The 18,580-nt window shown below is 38.8% G+C and overlaps 1 protein-coding gene across 2 annotated transcripts in view; it reads left to right on the top strand.

The window, feature by feature from the left end:
* Gdpd1 (glycerophosphodiester phosphodiesterase domain containing 1) overlaps nucleotides 1–17,788 on the top strand; it is a 52,631-nt gene extending 34,843 nt beyond the window's left edge. The window contains exons 5-10 of one of the 2 annotated variants that reach the window (XM_004643041.2): nucleotides 5,674–5,792; nucleotides 6,433–6,522; nucleotides 11,243–11,376; nucleotides 14,585–14,644; nucleotides 15,986–16,037; nucleotides 17,067–17,788. In XM_004643041.2, coding sequence (XP_004643098.1) covers nucleotides 5,674–5,792; nucleotides 6,433–6,522; nucleotides 11,243–11,376; nucleotides 14,585–14,644; nucleotides 15,986–16,037; nucleotides 17,067–17,189 — 578 coding nt within the window. In that variant the 3' untranslated portion in view covers nucleotides 17,190–17,788. The remainder of the gene's footprint in view (nucleotides 1–5,673; nucleotides 5,793–6,432; nucleotides 6,523–11,242; nucleotides 11,377–14,584; nucleotides 14,645–15,985; nucleotides 16,038–17,066) is intronic. The other variant, XM_023703150.1, reaches the window with a different exon arrangement.
* The last annotated feature ends 792 nt before the right edge of the window (nucleotides 17,789–18,580 follow it).

The following is an 18,580-nucleotide window of genomic DNA, read 5'->3' as shown; positions in this document are numbered from 1 at the left end:
TTTTTTTTTTTTTGTGTGTGTGTGTGTATGTGCAGGTTCTCACTATGCAGCTTGGACTCTGTAGTGATCTTCCTGTTTTCAGCCTCCCTAGTGCTGGGATTATAGGTGAACACCACCATTCTGGACTCCATTGCCGGCTCAGTGTACCCAGGGGTGGGGCCAGCATGGCATTCGGGGCCAGGGATCAAACCCTGGCCCCTGTGCTTACCTAAGCAAGCACTTAGTCCACTGAGCTATCTTGCCAGCCCTTTGATTAGAAAATTTTAGAAAGCCAAACACCTATCAGAAAAAAAATTGAAGTTGTCTGTTTCTAAGAGATAGTTAAATTTGATGTGGGTTTGATTTTTGCCTTCTAGATAGGTAAGTAGCATTGAGCTCTGTTGGTCTGAGAAAATTTTTTTCATTTTGTAGTTTTAGTTGATAAGCTCATAATATTTAGATGAATTTTGGATTTATGAAGGTTAAGGGAATTTTACGAAGTGAAGTTTTTCCTATTTTTCCTTTGTAGAGCAATGCCAAATCCCCATAAAGATTAATTAGGGGAAAAAATCTTTTTGTTTAGTTGGTTTTGTTTGGTTTGGCTATATATCTCTTTTATAAATTCTTAGAACTATTTTTCTTCTTTTTGGTGCTAGAAATTGAACTCAGGACCTCATACTTGTCAGGCAGGCACTGCACCACTGAGCTAAATCCCAGCCAAAGTCTTAAAAATTTGAATGTGAGCCAGATGTGGTTGCGCACACCTGTGATCCCAGTACTTGGGAGGCTGAGGCAGAAGGATCACCACGTTAGAGGCCAGCCTCGGCTACATTGTGAGTTCAAGGCCGGTCTGAACTACATAATGAGAGCCTGTCTCAAAAACAAAACAAAACTTTTGAATGTGACAAAGACATTTGAGACATCTAATCGTGTGTTCTTCTGTCACAGATTAGGAAATTTAAATCTAAAGGTACAAATTAACTTGGTCAAAAACAAATCAAAAATAAATGATAGCTGAAGCTTGGACTTAGATTTCCTCCTTACTAAGTTGGTGTTCAAATGGACCTGCTGCCTCTCCCTGACATGTGCCGTCTGCTGTCTTTATAACAGGGCTTAGCATGTTTGGGGCTTAGACAGTTGTGAGGAAAAATGAAGTTTCACATTGCATTCAACTCATAATTTACTTTATGCGTCAAATGTAAACTTGTTGCATTTCAAGCAGACATAGTACTGTGAGCATGTGCCTCAGATTAGTCAAGAATGTTCAGTTTTCTTGTTTTCCTAGTCCTCTGCTCATAACTCTTATTTTTTTCTAAATACTGGACAGATTGTTGGAGTAAAGTAAGTCTCAGGCCTTTTGCTTTATTTGTGATTCATAAGTTTACTGGGGAAATAATTATACTTCTTGTTTGACAACAAAGTTCAGATCCTGTGACTAGGTTGTTAAATAAATTGGTTGTTAGGTGAATTGGCTGCTAAATGAGGAATTGTATATAATTTGTACAATACAATATTTAGAACCCGTGGTCAAAGAAAATTCCCAACGTGATGGCTTTGCTTTTATTTGTATATCTGACATGAAATGTTGTAATGTATAACAGAAAATAAAACTAGCACTGTACAGTATAGTCAACAAAAGTTACAGTTGTGTGTAACTAATAACAGATTACAGTTTCTGTAATTTGTTTTTTGTTTTTTTTTTAATTTTTATTTATTTATTTATTTGAGAGAGAGAGAGAGAGAGAGAGAGAGAGAGAGAGAGAGAGAGAGAGAGAGAGAGAGAGAGAGAGGCCAGCTCAGCCCACCAGGGGGCGGGCTGGCTGGCATGTGGTGCTGGGGGATTGAACCGCGGTCCCTGATGCTTTTGCTAAGCTTGTTCTAAGTAGGTGCCTTAGACCACTAAGCCATCTCTCCAGCCCCACAGTTTCTGTAATTTGTAAACAAATATACTGTGTAAAAAAAGATATTGAGGCTCTATAAACAACATGTACAGAACTGTAGGAAAGAAAAAGACAGGTCTAAGTCTAAACGGTTGTTAATCTCGTAGGTCATCAAGTGAAGAATATCTGTAAATGTTTTCTTTAAAGGGGTTCTTTGATGTGCCACAAGTTATATTAAAAAGTAACTGTAAAAGCCAGGCATTTTGGTGCCTGTCTGAAGTCCCAGGTCTCAGAAGGCTGAGGCACAAGGATCGCCATGAGTTTTAGACCAGCCTGAGCCATATTGAGACCCTGTCTAAAAAAGTGTTGGGCAATTCTGTCATTCAGGAACCCTCCTCACTCGGAGGGGATATATGCTGTTACCATTCCTCATTCCTCTTCTCTAATAATTTTTCCTGCTTAAAAAAAAGTTAACCAAGGGCCTGCCAAATAGCTCGGTGGATTAAAGCGCCTGTGAGCAGGTGCAGGGGCTGGGGATTTGATCCACAGGCTTGAAGTGCTGGCTCCATCCCCAAGGCATGCTGAGATGCTGAGACTGGGCATGGTGGCGCCCCTGTAATCCTAGTACTTGGGAGGCTGTAAACATGTGGATCACTACAAGTGCGATCTAGTAGTGAGACCCTGAACACCCTGTAGACCCTTCCCTAAAATAAAAAAAAAAAACACAAAAGTTAACCAAAGAGTTATTATATGTCCTACTTAAAGTAGTCTCTTTTTTTCATAGACAGTACATAATTTGGATAATGTAGAGTGTAAATAACCAGTTCTGGCATGCCATAGAGACCACTTCCTTCATTGTACTGTCCAGTTCCGGCTGGCCCATTGTTTGCCTGTCATTCCTATTTTCTGCTTTCATTTTTGAAAAAATGAAAAAAGTTTTTCCATTTCTTTGATAGTTATCCTCTGCCTAAACAATATGGGATAAACTTTCTTTTTAAAAATGACTGTGGGGGCTGGAGAGATGGCTCAGTGGTCTAAAGCACCTACTTGGAACAAGCTTGGCAAAGCACAGGGACCGCGGTTCGATCTCCCAGCACCACATGCCAGCCAGCCGCGCCCCCTGGTGGGCTGAGCTGGCCACACACACACGCACACGCACACACACACACACACTAAATGTTAAAATAAATAAATAAATAATTTAAAAAAATGTCTGTGTTGGGCTGGATAGCTCAGGGGCATAAGTGCCTGCCAGGCTAACAAAGGTGCTGATTTCAATTTCTGACCTCCCGTCCCCCCCCCAAAAAAAGTCTACAGTGCTGGGGATTGGACCTGAGGCCTGGCGTGATCTGGACAATGCTGTCATGGAGCTCCAACCCCCAGCTCTGCCCCTCCTGCTTTGTCCTATCATCAGAATGGCCCTAAGCTCCTGGGCTCAGGGAGCCTCCTGCCTCACCCTACTGAGGGGCTGGGACTACATGTGCACACCACTGCACACAGCTGCATAGCTTTAATATCAAGTATTTGCTGGCATGTCCCAGGTCACACCTCTGTTAGAGATGCTCTCCTCAATTCATGTACTGAACTGCAGACTCCATAGTTCTTAGATATCATAACTTGACATAGCAGAATTCAACATTTTATTCTTTCGCATGCAAACCTGCTCCTGAAGTCTCCCATGTGAGTAAGCAGCAACTTTTTTTATAGTTTGCTGCAGTCAAAGGATACAGTTCCTGTATCTTTACATTGCTTTAGCATACATTTTTTTCTTAGCACACATTTCAAATTTCTTATACTTTACTATTAAATATTCATAGCTGGGTTCAATGGCACATGCTTATAATCCAGGAGGGCTTGGAGGCTGAGACAGAAAGATGGGTGGTTGAGGTGAGTTTGGGCACCTCAGCATGATCCTGTCTCAAAATAAGGAAGAGCTGAGGATGTAGTTCAATGATAGAATGCTTCCCCAGCATGTGTGAGGCCCTGGAGTCAATCCCTCTTACCACAAAATAAATATGATGCTAGTCTTAAATTTTTGTATGTGTGATTTTGCAAGCTGAGTTAGTTTTGCATCTGATTGACCTGTTTAAAAAAATACACCCTTGCTATGTATAGTAAGGTAGAGTAAAGGAAATACAGATTTCTATAGGGAAAGAAAAAGAAAAGAATGCTTGGGTAGATCAAAATAATCTATCTAAATGTTGTTTCTATAAGCCAGGTGTGGCTGAAGATATAGCTCAGTGGCACAGATGCCTGCCTGGCAAGTATGAGGTCCTTACTTTGATTTGTAGTGGGGGAAAAAAAGCCAGGCATAGTAGTGGAGCCCAGTAATCATAGCACTCAGGAGGTTGGGGCAGGAGGATCAACATAAGTTTGAGGGCCAGCCTAAACTAGAGTCAGACCTTGTCTTAAAACAACAACAAAATAAAAACTAACTTTTTTTTTTTTTTTAGGAGCTGGGATTTTTTTTCCCTATTTCAATAATGAGTACTGGTCACACACCTCAGTCTCGTTTAAACAAACAAACAAACAAAAAAAACCAATGAATTTTTGGGTTTTCCCAGCGTTCCATGCCTTCATGGGTGCCTGATTCCAGTGCCTCCAGCATTCATTTGATCTCTCCTGGTCCCCATTTCTTGACTTTTTGTTCACTTGTGTCAGCTTTGTTCTCAGGGACACCTTATCCATACAGAGCCAACAACCTACTCGATCAAGGATTTCAGGAGACCTTGGTTCCCAGTGTCTGTATTGTTGTATGCATAAAGGGTCTCAGGAGGTTCCCAGCTGTCGCCAGGGAGGCAGGCAGACAGACAGTCCCCTAGAGGACTCAGAGTCTCATCAGAATCCTAAGGAGCTTCTCTTTCACTCACATGCTACTTTTCACATAAGCCGCCATTAGAAGTACAGTAATATCATTTTCTGGCCTGCATTTATTTTTTCAATGTGTAACTCAATGAGAATGTGAGTGATGATATTTTACTGTTCAGTTTTTTCAGATTAATGGAACTGAAATCTCATATGTAGCTGGGAATTTTTATGGTGATCTTATAGTAAGTACAACAATTGGTTAGAAGCAAAAGCAACTGGGGAAAAAGAGGAAGGAAAAATAGTAATTAAAATCCACGTCTAAGTGTTCATTGACCTTGATTTTTTTTTAATAGTGGCACCAGTAAACATATTTGTGAATGAGTATGTACTCACTTTTCCTGAACATTATCCTTAGTTTGAAAAATTCAATGGTGATATCATTTAGTCTCTTACTAATCAAGGAATGGTTAAATTAAAATGATCAAAATATTACATAGCTGCTTAGTGGAGTACTTTGAAATCTTTTAAAATCATCATAATGGAATAAAATCAGTGGATTCTACTAACATCAGTGTCCTGGTTGTGTTACAGTACTATAATTTTATAGGAGGTTACCATTGCGAAATTTGGATAAAGGATGCGTAGGTCTCTCTATGTTATTTCTCACAACTCCATGTGATTCTAAGATAAAGTTACCTTAAGATAAAAAGTTTCAAATTTAAATAACTTAAATATGTGAACATCATAACATTTTTATTTATGTAAAAATCAGGCTAAAATTTATATTCAAACTGTATTTAATTATGCATATGAAAAAATACAGAAAAAATGCCCAAGGGTCATAATGATTATATCTAAGTTGTCAGATTTTGCATGATTTTTCTTTTCATTTTTATACTTTACCTTATTTTTTTAAGTGTCCTGTAGGAATATACTCTAACTTTTCTAATCAGTAAAAAAGTAAAAGTTATTTTTAAAAATACATTAAAAAATCTTGCTTTCTCAGCATGCCAGTGTGAAGGAAAAGATACCCGAATTCCATTACTGAAGGAAGTTTTTGAGGCCTTTCCTAACACCCCCATTAACATCGATATCAAAGTCAACAACAATGTTCTGATTAAGAAGGTACATTACCTCCTCGCGGTGTGTTGTATCCAATTTTACAAACTAGAAGGTTAGCGTAGATGACTGCATAGATTGACAGTGTCCAAGGAAGTGGGATACTAGTAGAGGTCGCTTGACTGGAAGAAATTCTCCATCAGAGTGACTTGCTATGTCTCAGATAGGGATAAAAGTAAGCTATGCATAAACTGGACGTGGTGGTGCACGCCTTTAATCCTAGCACTTGGGAGATTTGGGAGGCTGAGGGAGGAGATCACTGGGAGTTTGAGACCATTCTGAGCTACATAGTGAGTTCAAGACCAGCCTGAACTGCATAGCAAGACCCTACCTCAAAAAAAAAAAAAAAAAAAAGAAAGAAAAAAGCCATAAACCAGTCATTGGGCATTCATATAATTAATTTCCAGTTTAATGTTTCAGTTGTGATTATTTTGTCAAATTACTAGTTATATTTTATTAAATAAATTATATAATGTTAAAATATACATCTCTTTTATAAAAGAATCTGAATTTATTTAGCGTTTTTTTTTTCCCAAAATTTTACACTGACAATTGGAAGATAGTTATAATCCATTTTTTAAGTAAAATGATGCAAGTAGATTTACAAAATAGGCACATGCATAAAATTTTGACTTTTCACATGTAGGTTTCAGAATTGGTGAAGCAGTATAAGAGAGAACACTTAACAGTTTGGGGTAATGCCAGTTATGAAATTGTAGAAAAGTGCTACAAAGAGGTAAGCTTTAAAAATAATATAGAATTATCTATCTTTGCTGTCATCATGTTTCTGTCAATAAGTCATTACAGCAATCATTTTTAAAACTTTATTTCATAGCCTGAATAGAGAGACAGATAATTCTGAATAGAAGCTGTTATCTAGGTGTTTGCTTATGAACATAGCAGAATTTAACCTTGTAATTTTAAGTTCATTGTAATAAGATTGGTTCACAGAAGTATTTTTACAAGCTATTATTTTGTCAGCATTTTATGTGCAGTATAAAACAAAATATGAATCCCATTTTTAATGTCTAGTTTTATTAGGCATTTGAATTTTTAATAAAACTTTAAATTATAGAGTCTATAAACTTCTTTTTGTCTTGTACCCCAGATAGACTTCAATTAAGACAACAGTGTGATTTGGGGTATTACATGAAACAGAGCCATCTTACTTGTTGAAAGTTTTCTGCTTGAAGGAAATAAATTTATAAAAATTAATTTGATAAAATGCCTGCCTAGGCAGTTAGAGCGGCCGGGTATGCGGAGACAGCGATTGAGACTGGGTGTGGTGATGCGGGCGCCTGTAATCCCAGCTCCCGTGGGAGGCTGAATACAGGTAGATCACTACAAGTCCCATCTATGTAGTGAGACCCTGTAGACCCTGTACTAAATTTGAAAAAAAATTTTTTTAATTTGAGCCAGCAGGGTAGCACACATACTCCAGAGGCTGAGGCAGGAGGATTGCCTCGAGTTCAAGGCCAGTCTGGGCTACATAGTAAGATCTGTCTCAAAAAATAATTAATTTGATATTTTTTAAAATGATAGGAGAATTGGAAATTCAAAATGTTTTTTAAAATTGTAATCATGGAAGGCTCCTTTTATCATATCAGTGATGTCATAGTGCAGCAAGATCGTGATAGAAGTAGTGATTGTCATCCAGAGAACTCTTCTGGGACAGACCTTTCGTAGCAACTGACATCCATGGTCAGCACCAGTGCAGTTCCCACTGCAGCGGAGGCGCTCGTGGCATCAGGGAGGTTTTTCTCCTGTGCAGCTGGCTCTGTGAGGTCCCAGGGGAGTTTGTGTTCAGAGGAAGCTAAGCAATCACTTGGCCAAGCAGCCTCAGCACCAGGAGCTTAAAACTCAGGTTTCTCCAGGACGAGTCACTGTCTGATGTTATTTTCAGATGTTGTCTACTGGGGGCCTCAAGACCTGTGGGCCTTTTTACATCATCACACACATTTTCAAATAAAGATGACACTGACAGCTGGAAAGCAGGCAGAGAAACTGGATCTCTTACAAGTTACTGGTAGCAAATGTAAAATTGTACTGCTACTCTGTTCAGTAGATCGCTTTTTATAAAATGAAACACTTGTTACCGTGGGAACCAGCAATGTCACCCTGGTCTTTTATCCCAGAAAAATAAAAGTATGCACACAAAAACCTGTACCTGAATTGTTTAAATTTGTAATTTGTATTAGTACATGTTTTCAGGACATAATGATTACATTTATTGTGTACCTGAATTTTTATAGGCACTTTATTTATAAAAGCAAACCACTGGAGAAAACCAAGTGTCCTCAGTAAGCAAATAGCAGAACAAACTGGCAGATCCATACAATGGAATACTAATCTGCAGTGGTAGGGAGTGAGCTGGTAGTAGCTGTAACAGCCTGGATGGTGCACAAGGCTATTATGCTTAGAAAAAACACCAACCTCAAGGTCATATATTGTAAAAACAAATCATACATGCTGTATGATCTCATTTATATATAACAGTCTCAAAACTGTAAATGTGCAGAGCTGATTAATGGCTGCCAGGGGACAGGGAGTGAGGATAGGGTAGAATTGGCATAAATTCTAAGAGATGGCACAGGGGAATTTGTATGGCAGTAGAACGGTTTTGTATCTTGCTTATTATGGTGGTGGCTACATGGATCTACAGATGTATTAAAATTGCATAGAATTCACACACATATGCAAACACAAATAGTTTTTAAAATGGTAACCCCTCCCCCCCAAAAAAAGGTGAAAACGGTATAAAGTTTGATGTCATTCTGGGCGTGCTGGTGCACACAAGTAATCCCAGCACTCAGAAGGCTGAGGCAGGAGAGTCCCTCTGAGTTGAAGGCTACATAAGTGAGTTCAAGGCCAGCCTTCATTACATAGTGAGACCCACCCTGTCTAAAGAAAACCAATAATAATAAGCCATAATTCCAGTGTGACCTTGTCATGCATTTACATCAGATGTCACCTTTGGGGGAACCTGGGTTAAAGAAAAATGAGACTCCATTTTGCAACTTCTATGAATCTGTAATTATTTCAAAAATTTAGAAAAAAATCTCTTCTGGTTCACATTGACAGAATTTTTTTCCTTGATTCACATGCTTCCCCCCCCGCCGCTAAAGCTTTTAGCTTTCTGTTGTTTTAGAATCAGAAAACTCCAAAAACTTTTCTGCAGTGACATTCAAGCATAATAGGAAAAGTGTCTCACTAATTACCATTCATATTACCATCATGTCTTTTTTTTTTTTTTTTTTGGCAGAACCAGGGATTGAACTCAGGCCTTTGCACTTGCCAGGCAAGCACTTATTCTACTGAGCCATCTCCCCCACTACCATCATGTCTTTCTGAGACAAGGTTTCACTATTCAGTTCAGGCAGGTCTTGAATTTACTTTGTAGTCCAGAATGGCCTTGAATTCACAGCAATCCTCCTGCCTCAGCCTCCTGAGTGCTGGGATTACAGGCATGTGCCACCACACCAGACCTTCATCCATTTTTTATGGTTAGTATATATGGTCTAGCAGATTTTTGCTTTAGTCCTTCAGTACCCGGATGCTATACACTTAAAATATAAAAGCAATAGGAAGTGGAACACAGTGATGATGATGAAAACCTGCGGCCCTGATTCTCACTTAATGACTTTTTGTTCACTCACACACAGTACAGTGGATGTCATAATCCTAGCACTGGTGGGACTGAGGCAGCAAGCTCAAGGCCAACCTGAACTACATAGCAACGCTCTGTCTCAAAGAAATAAACAAAAACAAAAAGAAAATTACAAATGCCTTGGTCCCATCTCACATTTCTAATTTAAAAGATATAGTCAGTTGTTCAACGTCTGCCAGCTAACTACTGTCCCCTCACTCCTCCTGGCAGTGTGCATGGCTCTCCAGAAGTACCTGTTACTGTTTTTGACACTCTCATTCCAAAGTGGCGCAAAGGCTGGAGTCCAGCCCCTAAGCCTCTTTTCCCCTAAGCCTCAGGATCAATTTGTAGAACTCAAGGCATTTCAGGGACGAGACAGAGAGAGACAGAGAAAGAGACAGAGAAAGAGACAGAGAGAGAGAGAGAGAGAGAGAGAGAGGTTGAAGCAAGGGAATAGGGAGTTAGTATTTAATGAGTATATAGTTTCAGTGTTATAACTTCTGGAGATTTCTGTGCCTGAACACAGATATACTTGATTTCTCTGAGCAGTCACTTAAAAATAGTGAAGATGGGAACAGAGTTTGTGGCTTAAGCCTGAATTACACTCAGGAGGTGGAGACTGAAGGATTGCAAGTTCTAAACTAGTTTGCACTATAGAGCCACAGTAGTCTCTAGATAAAATGAAAAAAAGCAAGTTTTATGTTATGTGATGTATATTTTATGTACATGAAAGTTATATCTTTCAGTTTTTGAAGTTTTGGAATTTCAAACACATTTTCCAGTAGAAACTCAGAATGGTAGATTCTTGGACTTTTTAAATCCAAATTCCATTTATATTTTGTATTTGATCCATAATATACATGAACCATGACCTATGTAGATAGCATGTTCCATAGAGCACATGCTATGATCACCAAAGACAGTGGATTTAAAAAAATTTTTAAACTATTACAGTAAAAAACATTGCCATTGACTTCCTTCAAAATATTCCTACTTTCTCAAACAAATTTATTCTGTCAATCTTGCCACTCTGTTGAGCAGTTCTAGAAGTCCTCTCTTGTCAGTATCTTTGGTTGTGCTGTCATGACTGCTTCAAAGTCCTGAATTGATCTAAAACACTTATCTTTTATGGTCATTTTGACTTTGAGAAAGAGCCAGAAATCGCCCGGTGCCCAATCAAACAAGTAAGCTAGCTGGAGACACAGCATCATGCTTCTACTTAGTGGAAATTGCCGTAACCATCTTGAATGGATTCAGGACATAGCAGCCGCTGAAAGATACAAAAGAGAACTCTCAGAACTGCCTGAGAAAGCAGCAAGATTGATGGCATGTGTTTGGAGCGGGCTGGGAAAGGAGAATGGGAGTTGCTGTTTAATAAGTAAGGAATGTGAGTGGATGAGTGTTTTGAGGGGCACTAATGACAATGCAGTACTGTAATGTTTTCATCATGCCTCCCTCCTTTTTAAATGACTGTCAGGTTACTGAATATTTCTTTTATTCATTTCTATATTTTGTCCCATTAGATTCTAATATGTTTAGTCTCTGGTCTAGGATACTATGACCACCAAATACAAGTGGTACTTCAAATGCAGAGAGAAGGAACAGAGAAGCTTTAGCAGTATTAATAACATTATAGAACTCCAAGGTAGAACCTTGTTTGTTACGGAGTAGCTGTTTCTAAGGGTAGTCATAATTCAGGTAGGCCTTCAGTGAATGTTGAGATACAGGTTGGGAAACTTTGAGGCTTATGAAATACTGCTCTTTATTTGAGCAGTTACTGTAAAGTAACATAATATTGCTTTTCTTTTAGAATTCAGATATTCCTATACTCTTCAGTCTACAGCGTGTTCTGCTTATTCTTGGCCTTTTCTTCACTGGCCTCTTGCCTTTTGTGCCTATTCGAGAGCAGTTTTTTGAAATCCCAATGCCTTCCATCACATTGAAGTAAGTGGTTACCTTGTTTTCGTCAGTCGGAAATTTTAGAAGAATTTTTAAAAAGCTCACTAATATCAGTATTGCTCTGATTTGTTTGCTCATGTCTTAGGGCTGGGCCTTGAACCTGGAGCTTTGCACTCTTCCACTGTAGGGTGGGTGGTGTTCACCCCTCCTGGTGGGGCCTGGTCTCCAGTGTAATAGTGTGGTGTAGTGGAAACAGTACAAGGTGATCAAGCCATTCAACAGATTAATGTTTTTCTTGCATGGATAAGTTCCCATCATTGGCTTTCTCTTGCTTCTCTCACGCTTGTGCCTGTCTTCCACACATACCTACTTCTTTTTTACCACCATGAAGCCCTCACAAGAAACTAACCAGATACCACTGTCGTGTTTGGACCTCTAGAACTGTGAGCTAAATAAACCTCTTTTCTTTATAAATTTCCCAGCTTCAGGTATTTTGTTATAGCAATAGAAAACAGATTAAGACAAATGTCAATGATGATGAAGAAGAGATTTCTGTGGGTCTGGGAAGTAGTGCAGTGATCCTAGCATGCACAAGGCTCTGAGTTTGATCCCCCATACAATATGCACGCAGAAAGGATAATTTCTGTAGTTGTTTCCATGTTCTTAAGTGACCTATGTTGATAGGTTTTTTTTTTTTGCTCCTCGAATGCCTTCAGGGCACTTTTGGCTGACTGGAGGGTTGTGGGGATCGAACTACAACAACCTGAGGCTGACAGCTTTGTGGAAGCAGCCACTTAAAGAACTGAGCTAGGGCCAGGCCCCTGATAGGTTTTGATATAATCAAAACACATTTCTAAAATAAATGATTAGAAATACTTAATCTGAGCCTATCTCAGGTTATAGAGATGTTCTATACCTGTATACTCAGAAGTCAGACAGAAAAACTTGAGCTTATAGTTTGCTAGTTTTTTTAATTTTAACATAAAATAGCAATTGCCCTCCAGCTTCCCTTTATTTTACCTCATTGGCAGCAATACCCAACTAAAACTCCACTCAACTCCAGATTTGCCAGTAGATTTAAGACATTGAGGAGGGAAGGCCACTACTATTACAACTACAGAAAAAAGAATCAAAAAAAAAAAAAAAAAAAAAAAAAAAAAAAAAAAAACAACCCAAAAAACCCTTTATTGATAGGGGAAAGAAAAGTAGAGTTACTTTGTGTAAGATGTTTTTGTATTTGTATAATTTCTAGGTTGAAAGCCTTGCTTTTTACTCACTAATTTAATAGGAAGATAAAATTATTTCAAACATGTAAAATTGCCTGGAAAGTAATAAGCTCTCAATACTTGTTAACTTTTATTGTTAAATTATCTTATTACTATTGAATGTTATCATTAACTGTAAATTCATAAGAATAACAGTGATGACAGAAGAACTTGGAGCTCCTTGGGAGATTATATAAATGTGATTTGGAACATTTTCATCTCATTCAGAGCTTTAAATCGTGAAGCTGGGCTGAGGATGTAGCTCAGTGGTAGGGTGCTGATCTAGCATGGGTGAGCCCCTGATTACCATCCCCAGCACTGCACAATAATAATAAGAGTAGTAGCAGTAGTGATGATAATCGTCATCCTCATGCTGAACCCTAGCACAACAGTCGTTAGGGAATACTGGCTTAGGGGGCCAGGGAGATGGCGCAGTAGAGTAAGTGCCTGCCTGGCAAGCGCAGGGTCCTGAGTTCAATCCCTGGTACTGCTATTAAAAAAAAAAAAAAGAAAGAAATACTGGTTAAAAAATCTGGCCAGTACTCTTGTGCTTAGCTTTGTTTTATGCCAATTTTCCTGTTTGAGTTTCTTGTGATGTTTATTCTAACTATTGCCAGTTACATTTATTAAAACTCTTGTAGCCGGGGAGATGGCTCAGTAGGATAAGCGCTTGACTGGCAAACTCAAGGATCTGAGTTCAATCCCTGGTTCTGCAAAAAAAAAAAACAAAAAAAAAAATCTTGTAGCTGCTTCTCAGACAAAAACAACAGAAAATACTTCTACCACAAAAATATTTCCCCTTGCAGTACTAAAATGATTCCTGTTTATTCCCGAAGTGCTTAGCTTTTCTCCTGCCTGAAATCGGCACTTAGGCTTTCTAGATTAATTGCACATACTTCATTTTGGAAGTAAATATTATTGCAATATGTACTGTATGAACTTAAGAAGCACAAGCCCACATGTTAGTCTTTTCTCTAAAAAACAATTATGGAATAAGACATAGAGAATTATTTGTATGTATTTTAATATCTGAGTGGAAGATAGATGACACTTTGTAAGGCATTATGTTCAGTGAGATCATTAGTATATGCGGCACTAAATCCCTGGAATACCTGAAATTACGACTAAGCCATTCCATCTGGGCCCAACTTGTGGGAAAAGAGAACTCTTTATTCAGAGAGCTTGTAATAAAAACTAAACTGAGAGAAAAAGGGAAAAACAAAATTTAAGACTTTGGGGACTTGGCCTGGGGATGTAGCTCAGTGATAGAGCACTTTCCTGGCATAGGGAAGTCCCTGGATTTTATCTCCAGCACCCATTAAAAGAAAAATAGGGACTCTTTTTGTGATGTAATTTGTAATTTCTTAAGAATTATCTTAAGAAAGCAGCCAAGAAATCTTGGCAGGCGTGAGGCTCATCAGAAATTTCCTTTCGATTTCGGGTACCAAAGAAAGAAAATAATTTCCTTATGGCCACCACCAGACGTTAGTCACACAGGTAGTTGTGCAGAAGACACCAAATAGATGAAGGAAGGAACTCAAGTGGGCCCTTTTAGTAGGCAACATAATTTAAAAGTACATGGTGCACATCTTCCATTATTGAACAGGAAAGAAAACGTGCAGTAACCGCTTCACTTTCACCCCAAATACCTTTTCATCCAGAGCACAGTTAGCTTGTATGGTTCAGTCTACCACATATTAAATGATAGCTGACAAAATGAGAGAAAGCAATTTCAGAGAGAGAGAGAGAGAGAGAGAGGTGATGAGACTGGGAACAATGCTTATTTATTTTTTTCACCTTTAAGTAGTGGTCAAAAATAGTTAACTTGAAGCCAGTGGGAACAGAAAACCAAACTGGGCCATACATTATGTTTGTCCTACAAAATGTTTTGAGAACTTAGCCAGGCACTTTTCAATTTTTCATTTGCTTTAATCTCACTGATCTAGTCCTGTGATGTAATTTGTAATTAAAACTTTGTTTTACCTTAGGTTAAAAGAACCACACACCATGTCCAGAAGTCAAAAGTTTCTCATCTGGCTTTCTGATGTGTAAGAATTCTAGTTTCTTAATATGTAAGAAATTACTATTCCTGTTAGGTCATTGTGGTAGTTATATTTATTAAGTATAATGCTTACAATCCAGTGCAAGTTGGGGTCAGGGAGATGGCTCAGTAGAATAAGTGCTTCCCTGGCAAGCAGAAGGGTCTGAGTTCAATCCCGGTTCCGCCAAAAAAAAAAAAAAAAAAAAAAAAAAAAGACAATCCAGTGCAAGTGTCCCCCAGTAATTGGTAACGAGGACTTGTTGAGCACTTAATCTGAAAATGACAACATTGGGGTCATTTTTTGAGATGCAGTGTCACCCACTTTAATGAGAAAACCTCATTCACCCAGCTAAATGAATCACTTGGGATTATATAGCTACTATCAGAGTTGGGATAAATAACCTTTCCCTTCCATTTATTTCCTACTTTTGTTAGCCTATGGTCCAAAACATGGTTAAAAAAAAGTATGTGTTTCAATAGAGCATAAGTAAAAGCATATAGTGCCTACTGGAATACTACTTAGAAATATTTGCACCAGGACTTAACAGCTCAAAGGTGGTCTTGTCTATAGGATATCTACTTTGAAGAAAATGCATTAATGTCTACAACATGTTGAGTTTAAGTAAAAAAATCATAAAAATTATTCTGTACTTTACCTTAAAAAGGAACCTTGAATGCTTAAATATGTTAATCACCCCATGTTACAGCCTTTATTATTTAGCTCCTCCTTCAGAGAGGCTGGGAGGCTGGGCATGGTGGCGCATGCATGTAATCCCAGCACTGAGGGAGGCCGAGGCAGGTGAATTGCCATGAGTTTGAGGCCACCCTGGGCTACATAGTGAGTTCAAAGGCAGCTTGAACTACGTTGCCAGATCTGTCTTTAAAAAAATTTTTGAAACATCCTAATCCATTCTGTAAATGAACTATATGATATTGTAGAAGTTGATCAGAATTTCCTGCCTTATTTAACTGGGAAAGCTGGGAGCACAGACTTCCTGGCCTTTGTCACACTCATGGATCCAGCAGAGAGAGGGAGGAAGCCTCTTCTCCACTGAGGTGCTCAGGCAGCTAAGAATGGGTCTCCTGGGGACCTGTGGCTGCTCTCGTGGAGGATCCTGGTTGTCCATCCAGCAGCCAGCAGCTAAAGGGAGCCAGCATTTCCTTAAGTCATAAATTGGTCCACAGCAGCTATTATTACCTGAGGCCTTTGTTTGTATTATTGAAGCTTTGGGATTAAATTTAACTAGGAATTACTACATTCCAGTTGACAAAAATAGGAATAAGACTAATTCTAGCCCTTAATTAGAACTAATAAATACCTAAATCTTTTATGGTTTTTCTTTTCTAGGTTATTAATGAGGAAAACTTTATTTGACCACCTCACTGCCCGAGGCATTCAAGTAAGTCTCTAGGATGATACATTTTGAAAACTGGGTGAACATATGTTGGAAGGGCAAGGGCTTTTCAGTGACTTTGTGAAGAAATCTAACCTCCACCATCCTAGGTGGACCAGAGACCTTAAGCCTCTTCTGTCCTGCTATGCTTTTACCCTCTGCTAAAGATGACCTGTCATGGCTCCTGAAGCCCAGCAACCATGCTTCAGCCGTGCTGCTCACTGGCACCACCACTGTGTGCTTGCCCAAGCTGTCCCAGTGGGAATCCGCAACCCCTTTTCACTGAACGCCTCCTTCAGAAGACCCATTTGGACTTTCCTTCCCCAGGTCCCCTTCATGCTCTTGACCCTGTAAGACCTCATGGCCTGTAGGAGTTAACGCCGGCCTAAGTGCCAGGGCAATGTCTCTCAGGTTTGTTCTGAAACAAAGCTGCCTTGATGAGGTCCTGCTTTTTTTTTTTTTTTTTTTAATCTTTTTATTTATTTGGTACAGGGTATTGCTAAGCAGTTCAAACTCGTAGTGATCCGCCTGTCTCAGCTTCCCCAGTGCTGGGATTACAGGCTTGCACCACCATACTTGGTTTTGGTGGCTGGCTTAGTGCGGGCCTGCACAGCATGTGGTACCAGGGATTAAACCCAGGTCCTTGCACTTGCCAGGCAGGCGCTGAGACCTCCAACTATCTCCCCAGCCCTCTGCCTTTGTTTCTTCTTCCTTTTTCCTCAGAGTTTCAGCCCTGACTCAGATCTAATTCCTTACTAACAAATGAGGACCATGAGCTCTGCCTCACAGTGAGAGAGATGGGCTTTAGTGCTGCAGCCTTGCGCTTGTATAAGGAGGAGAGTAGCTGGGACTGGGGAGGGGCGCTGTGCATGCTTAATGAGCAGAATGGAGCTATTCAGGGAGCTCGTGATAGCTTGGGTTTCCTAAAAGGACCACAAGGGTTAGTTCTGAGTGCGCAGGGATTATAGTGGATACATGTTAGAAATTTTTTTTTCCAGTCTAACATTTCAGACTTTTCATGATTCTGATTTTCAGGTGTACATTTGGGTATTAAATGATGAACAAGAATATAAAAGAGCTTTTGATCTGGGAGCAACTGGAGTCATGACCGACTATCCAACAAAGCTTAAGGATTTTTTACATAATTTTCCAGCATAGAAAAGGGAACTTGGATGTATTCAGAGAAATCATGGAGACCTAAGGAGAGAACATATCACCATCATTTTCCTAAGATACTTCTTGAATGATAGATGGTTTAATCAGTTAAGTTTCGATTACCTCATTTTTAAGCCTGTATACGAATGTAGAAACTATATATTGTATATTTATTTGAAACAGTATGGCATATTTTACACTTGTAAATTGTTTAGAAAGATAACTAGTTATGAGATGTAAGTAGATTATTAATAAAGATATTTGTATATAATGCAGTATTCTACTATAATTACTTCTGAAATCAAAAACTGTTGGATAAATTGGCTATTAGCTTTCATTGGAATAAGACCAACTAATTTAGTAAAAGGAAGGTATTAAAGTCTATTACAGCTGTTCTGCACTGTCTCATTATGTGTAGAAACATCTTAATTAAAAAATAAGAAGAGAATATGGTGGAAGAAGAGCCTGAAAATCAGTGTTGTAGTTCTCTGGTAAGTTATTCATTGTTAGCAGAAGGCAGGCTCAAAGGAATAACTCAGGCATGGTGGCACCCACCTGTGATCCCAGTACTTGGCAGGCTGAAGCAGGAGTCTGTAAGTTCGAGGCCAGCCTAGGTTACAAAGTGAGTTCAAGGCTATCCTGAGCTGCACAGTGTTATCCTGAGAGAACGAAAGAAAAGAAATGAGATTTTTTACTTGATAAGAAAATCTGTAGATTGAATTAGATTTTTCAGTTGCTGTTGTTAGTGGGGACACTATTTGGAATCCTTTTCAAGTGTGTAACAGTGCTACCATGTCTGGTTTTTATATATTAAAAATAGGCTTTTCACTGAATGTGGTATTGTATGCTTATAATCCCAGCGCTTGGGAAGCTGAGGCAGGAAGATCACCGTGAGTTCAAGGCCATCCTGGGCTACATAGTAAGTTTGAAGCCAGCCTGAACCTCATAGACCCTGTCTCCAAAAAAAAAAAAAAAAGTAGGCTTTTCAATTGTAAATGAAGATCTTGTCCAAATAGTCATACTTTTTATGATTCCTTTAAATAAATGTAAGATTCTCTCTTTTTTTGGCCTTGACTTGACTGTTTGATCCTATGTCTAGATTTTAAATAACATCCTGAACTCTAATAATCTTAATAAGCTGATGAAAGTACATATCGTTGTTTGTAATTGTGCTAGTATGAGCCATTGTTCCTGAGCTTTAAGAATTCATTCTTCTGAACATTAAGTGGAAACAGATTTTCCCAAAATATTAGACATCACTTGTTCACGTTTCTGATTTTTTTTTCCCACTAATTTTTCTGATCTCAAATTGGGAGATAAACATAATCTGGAATCTTTTCTTTTACCTAGATTGTGTCTCATTTGAAGTTTGTTGGTTGCGAAGCTATGCTCTC

This window comes from Octodon degus, unplaced genomic scaffold (assembly GCF_000260255.1).
Source record: "Octodon degus isolate 3935 unplaced genomic scaffold, OctDeg1.0 scaffold00164, whole genome shotgun sequence".
Lineage (NCBI taxonomy): Eukaryota > Metazoa > Chordata > Mammalia > Rodentia > Octodontidae > Octodon > Octodon degus.
The sequence above is the reverse complement of the archived record's forward strand: the minus strand, read 5'-3'. Positions and strand labels throughout refer to the sequence as shown.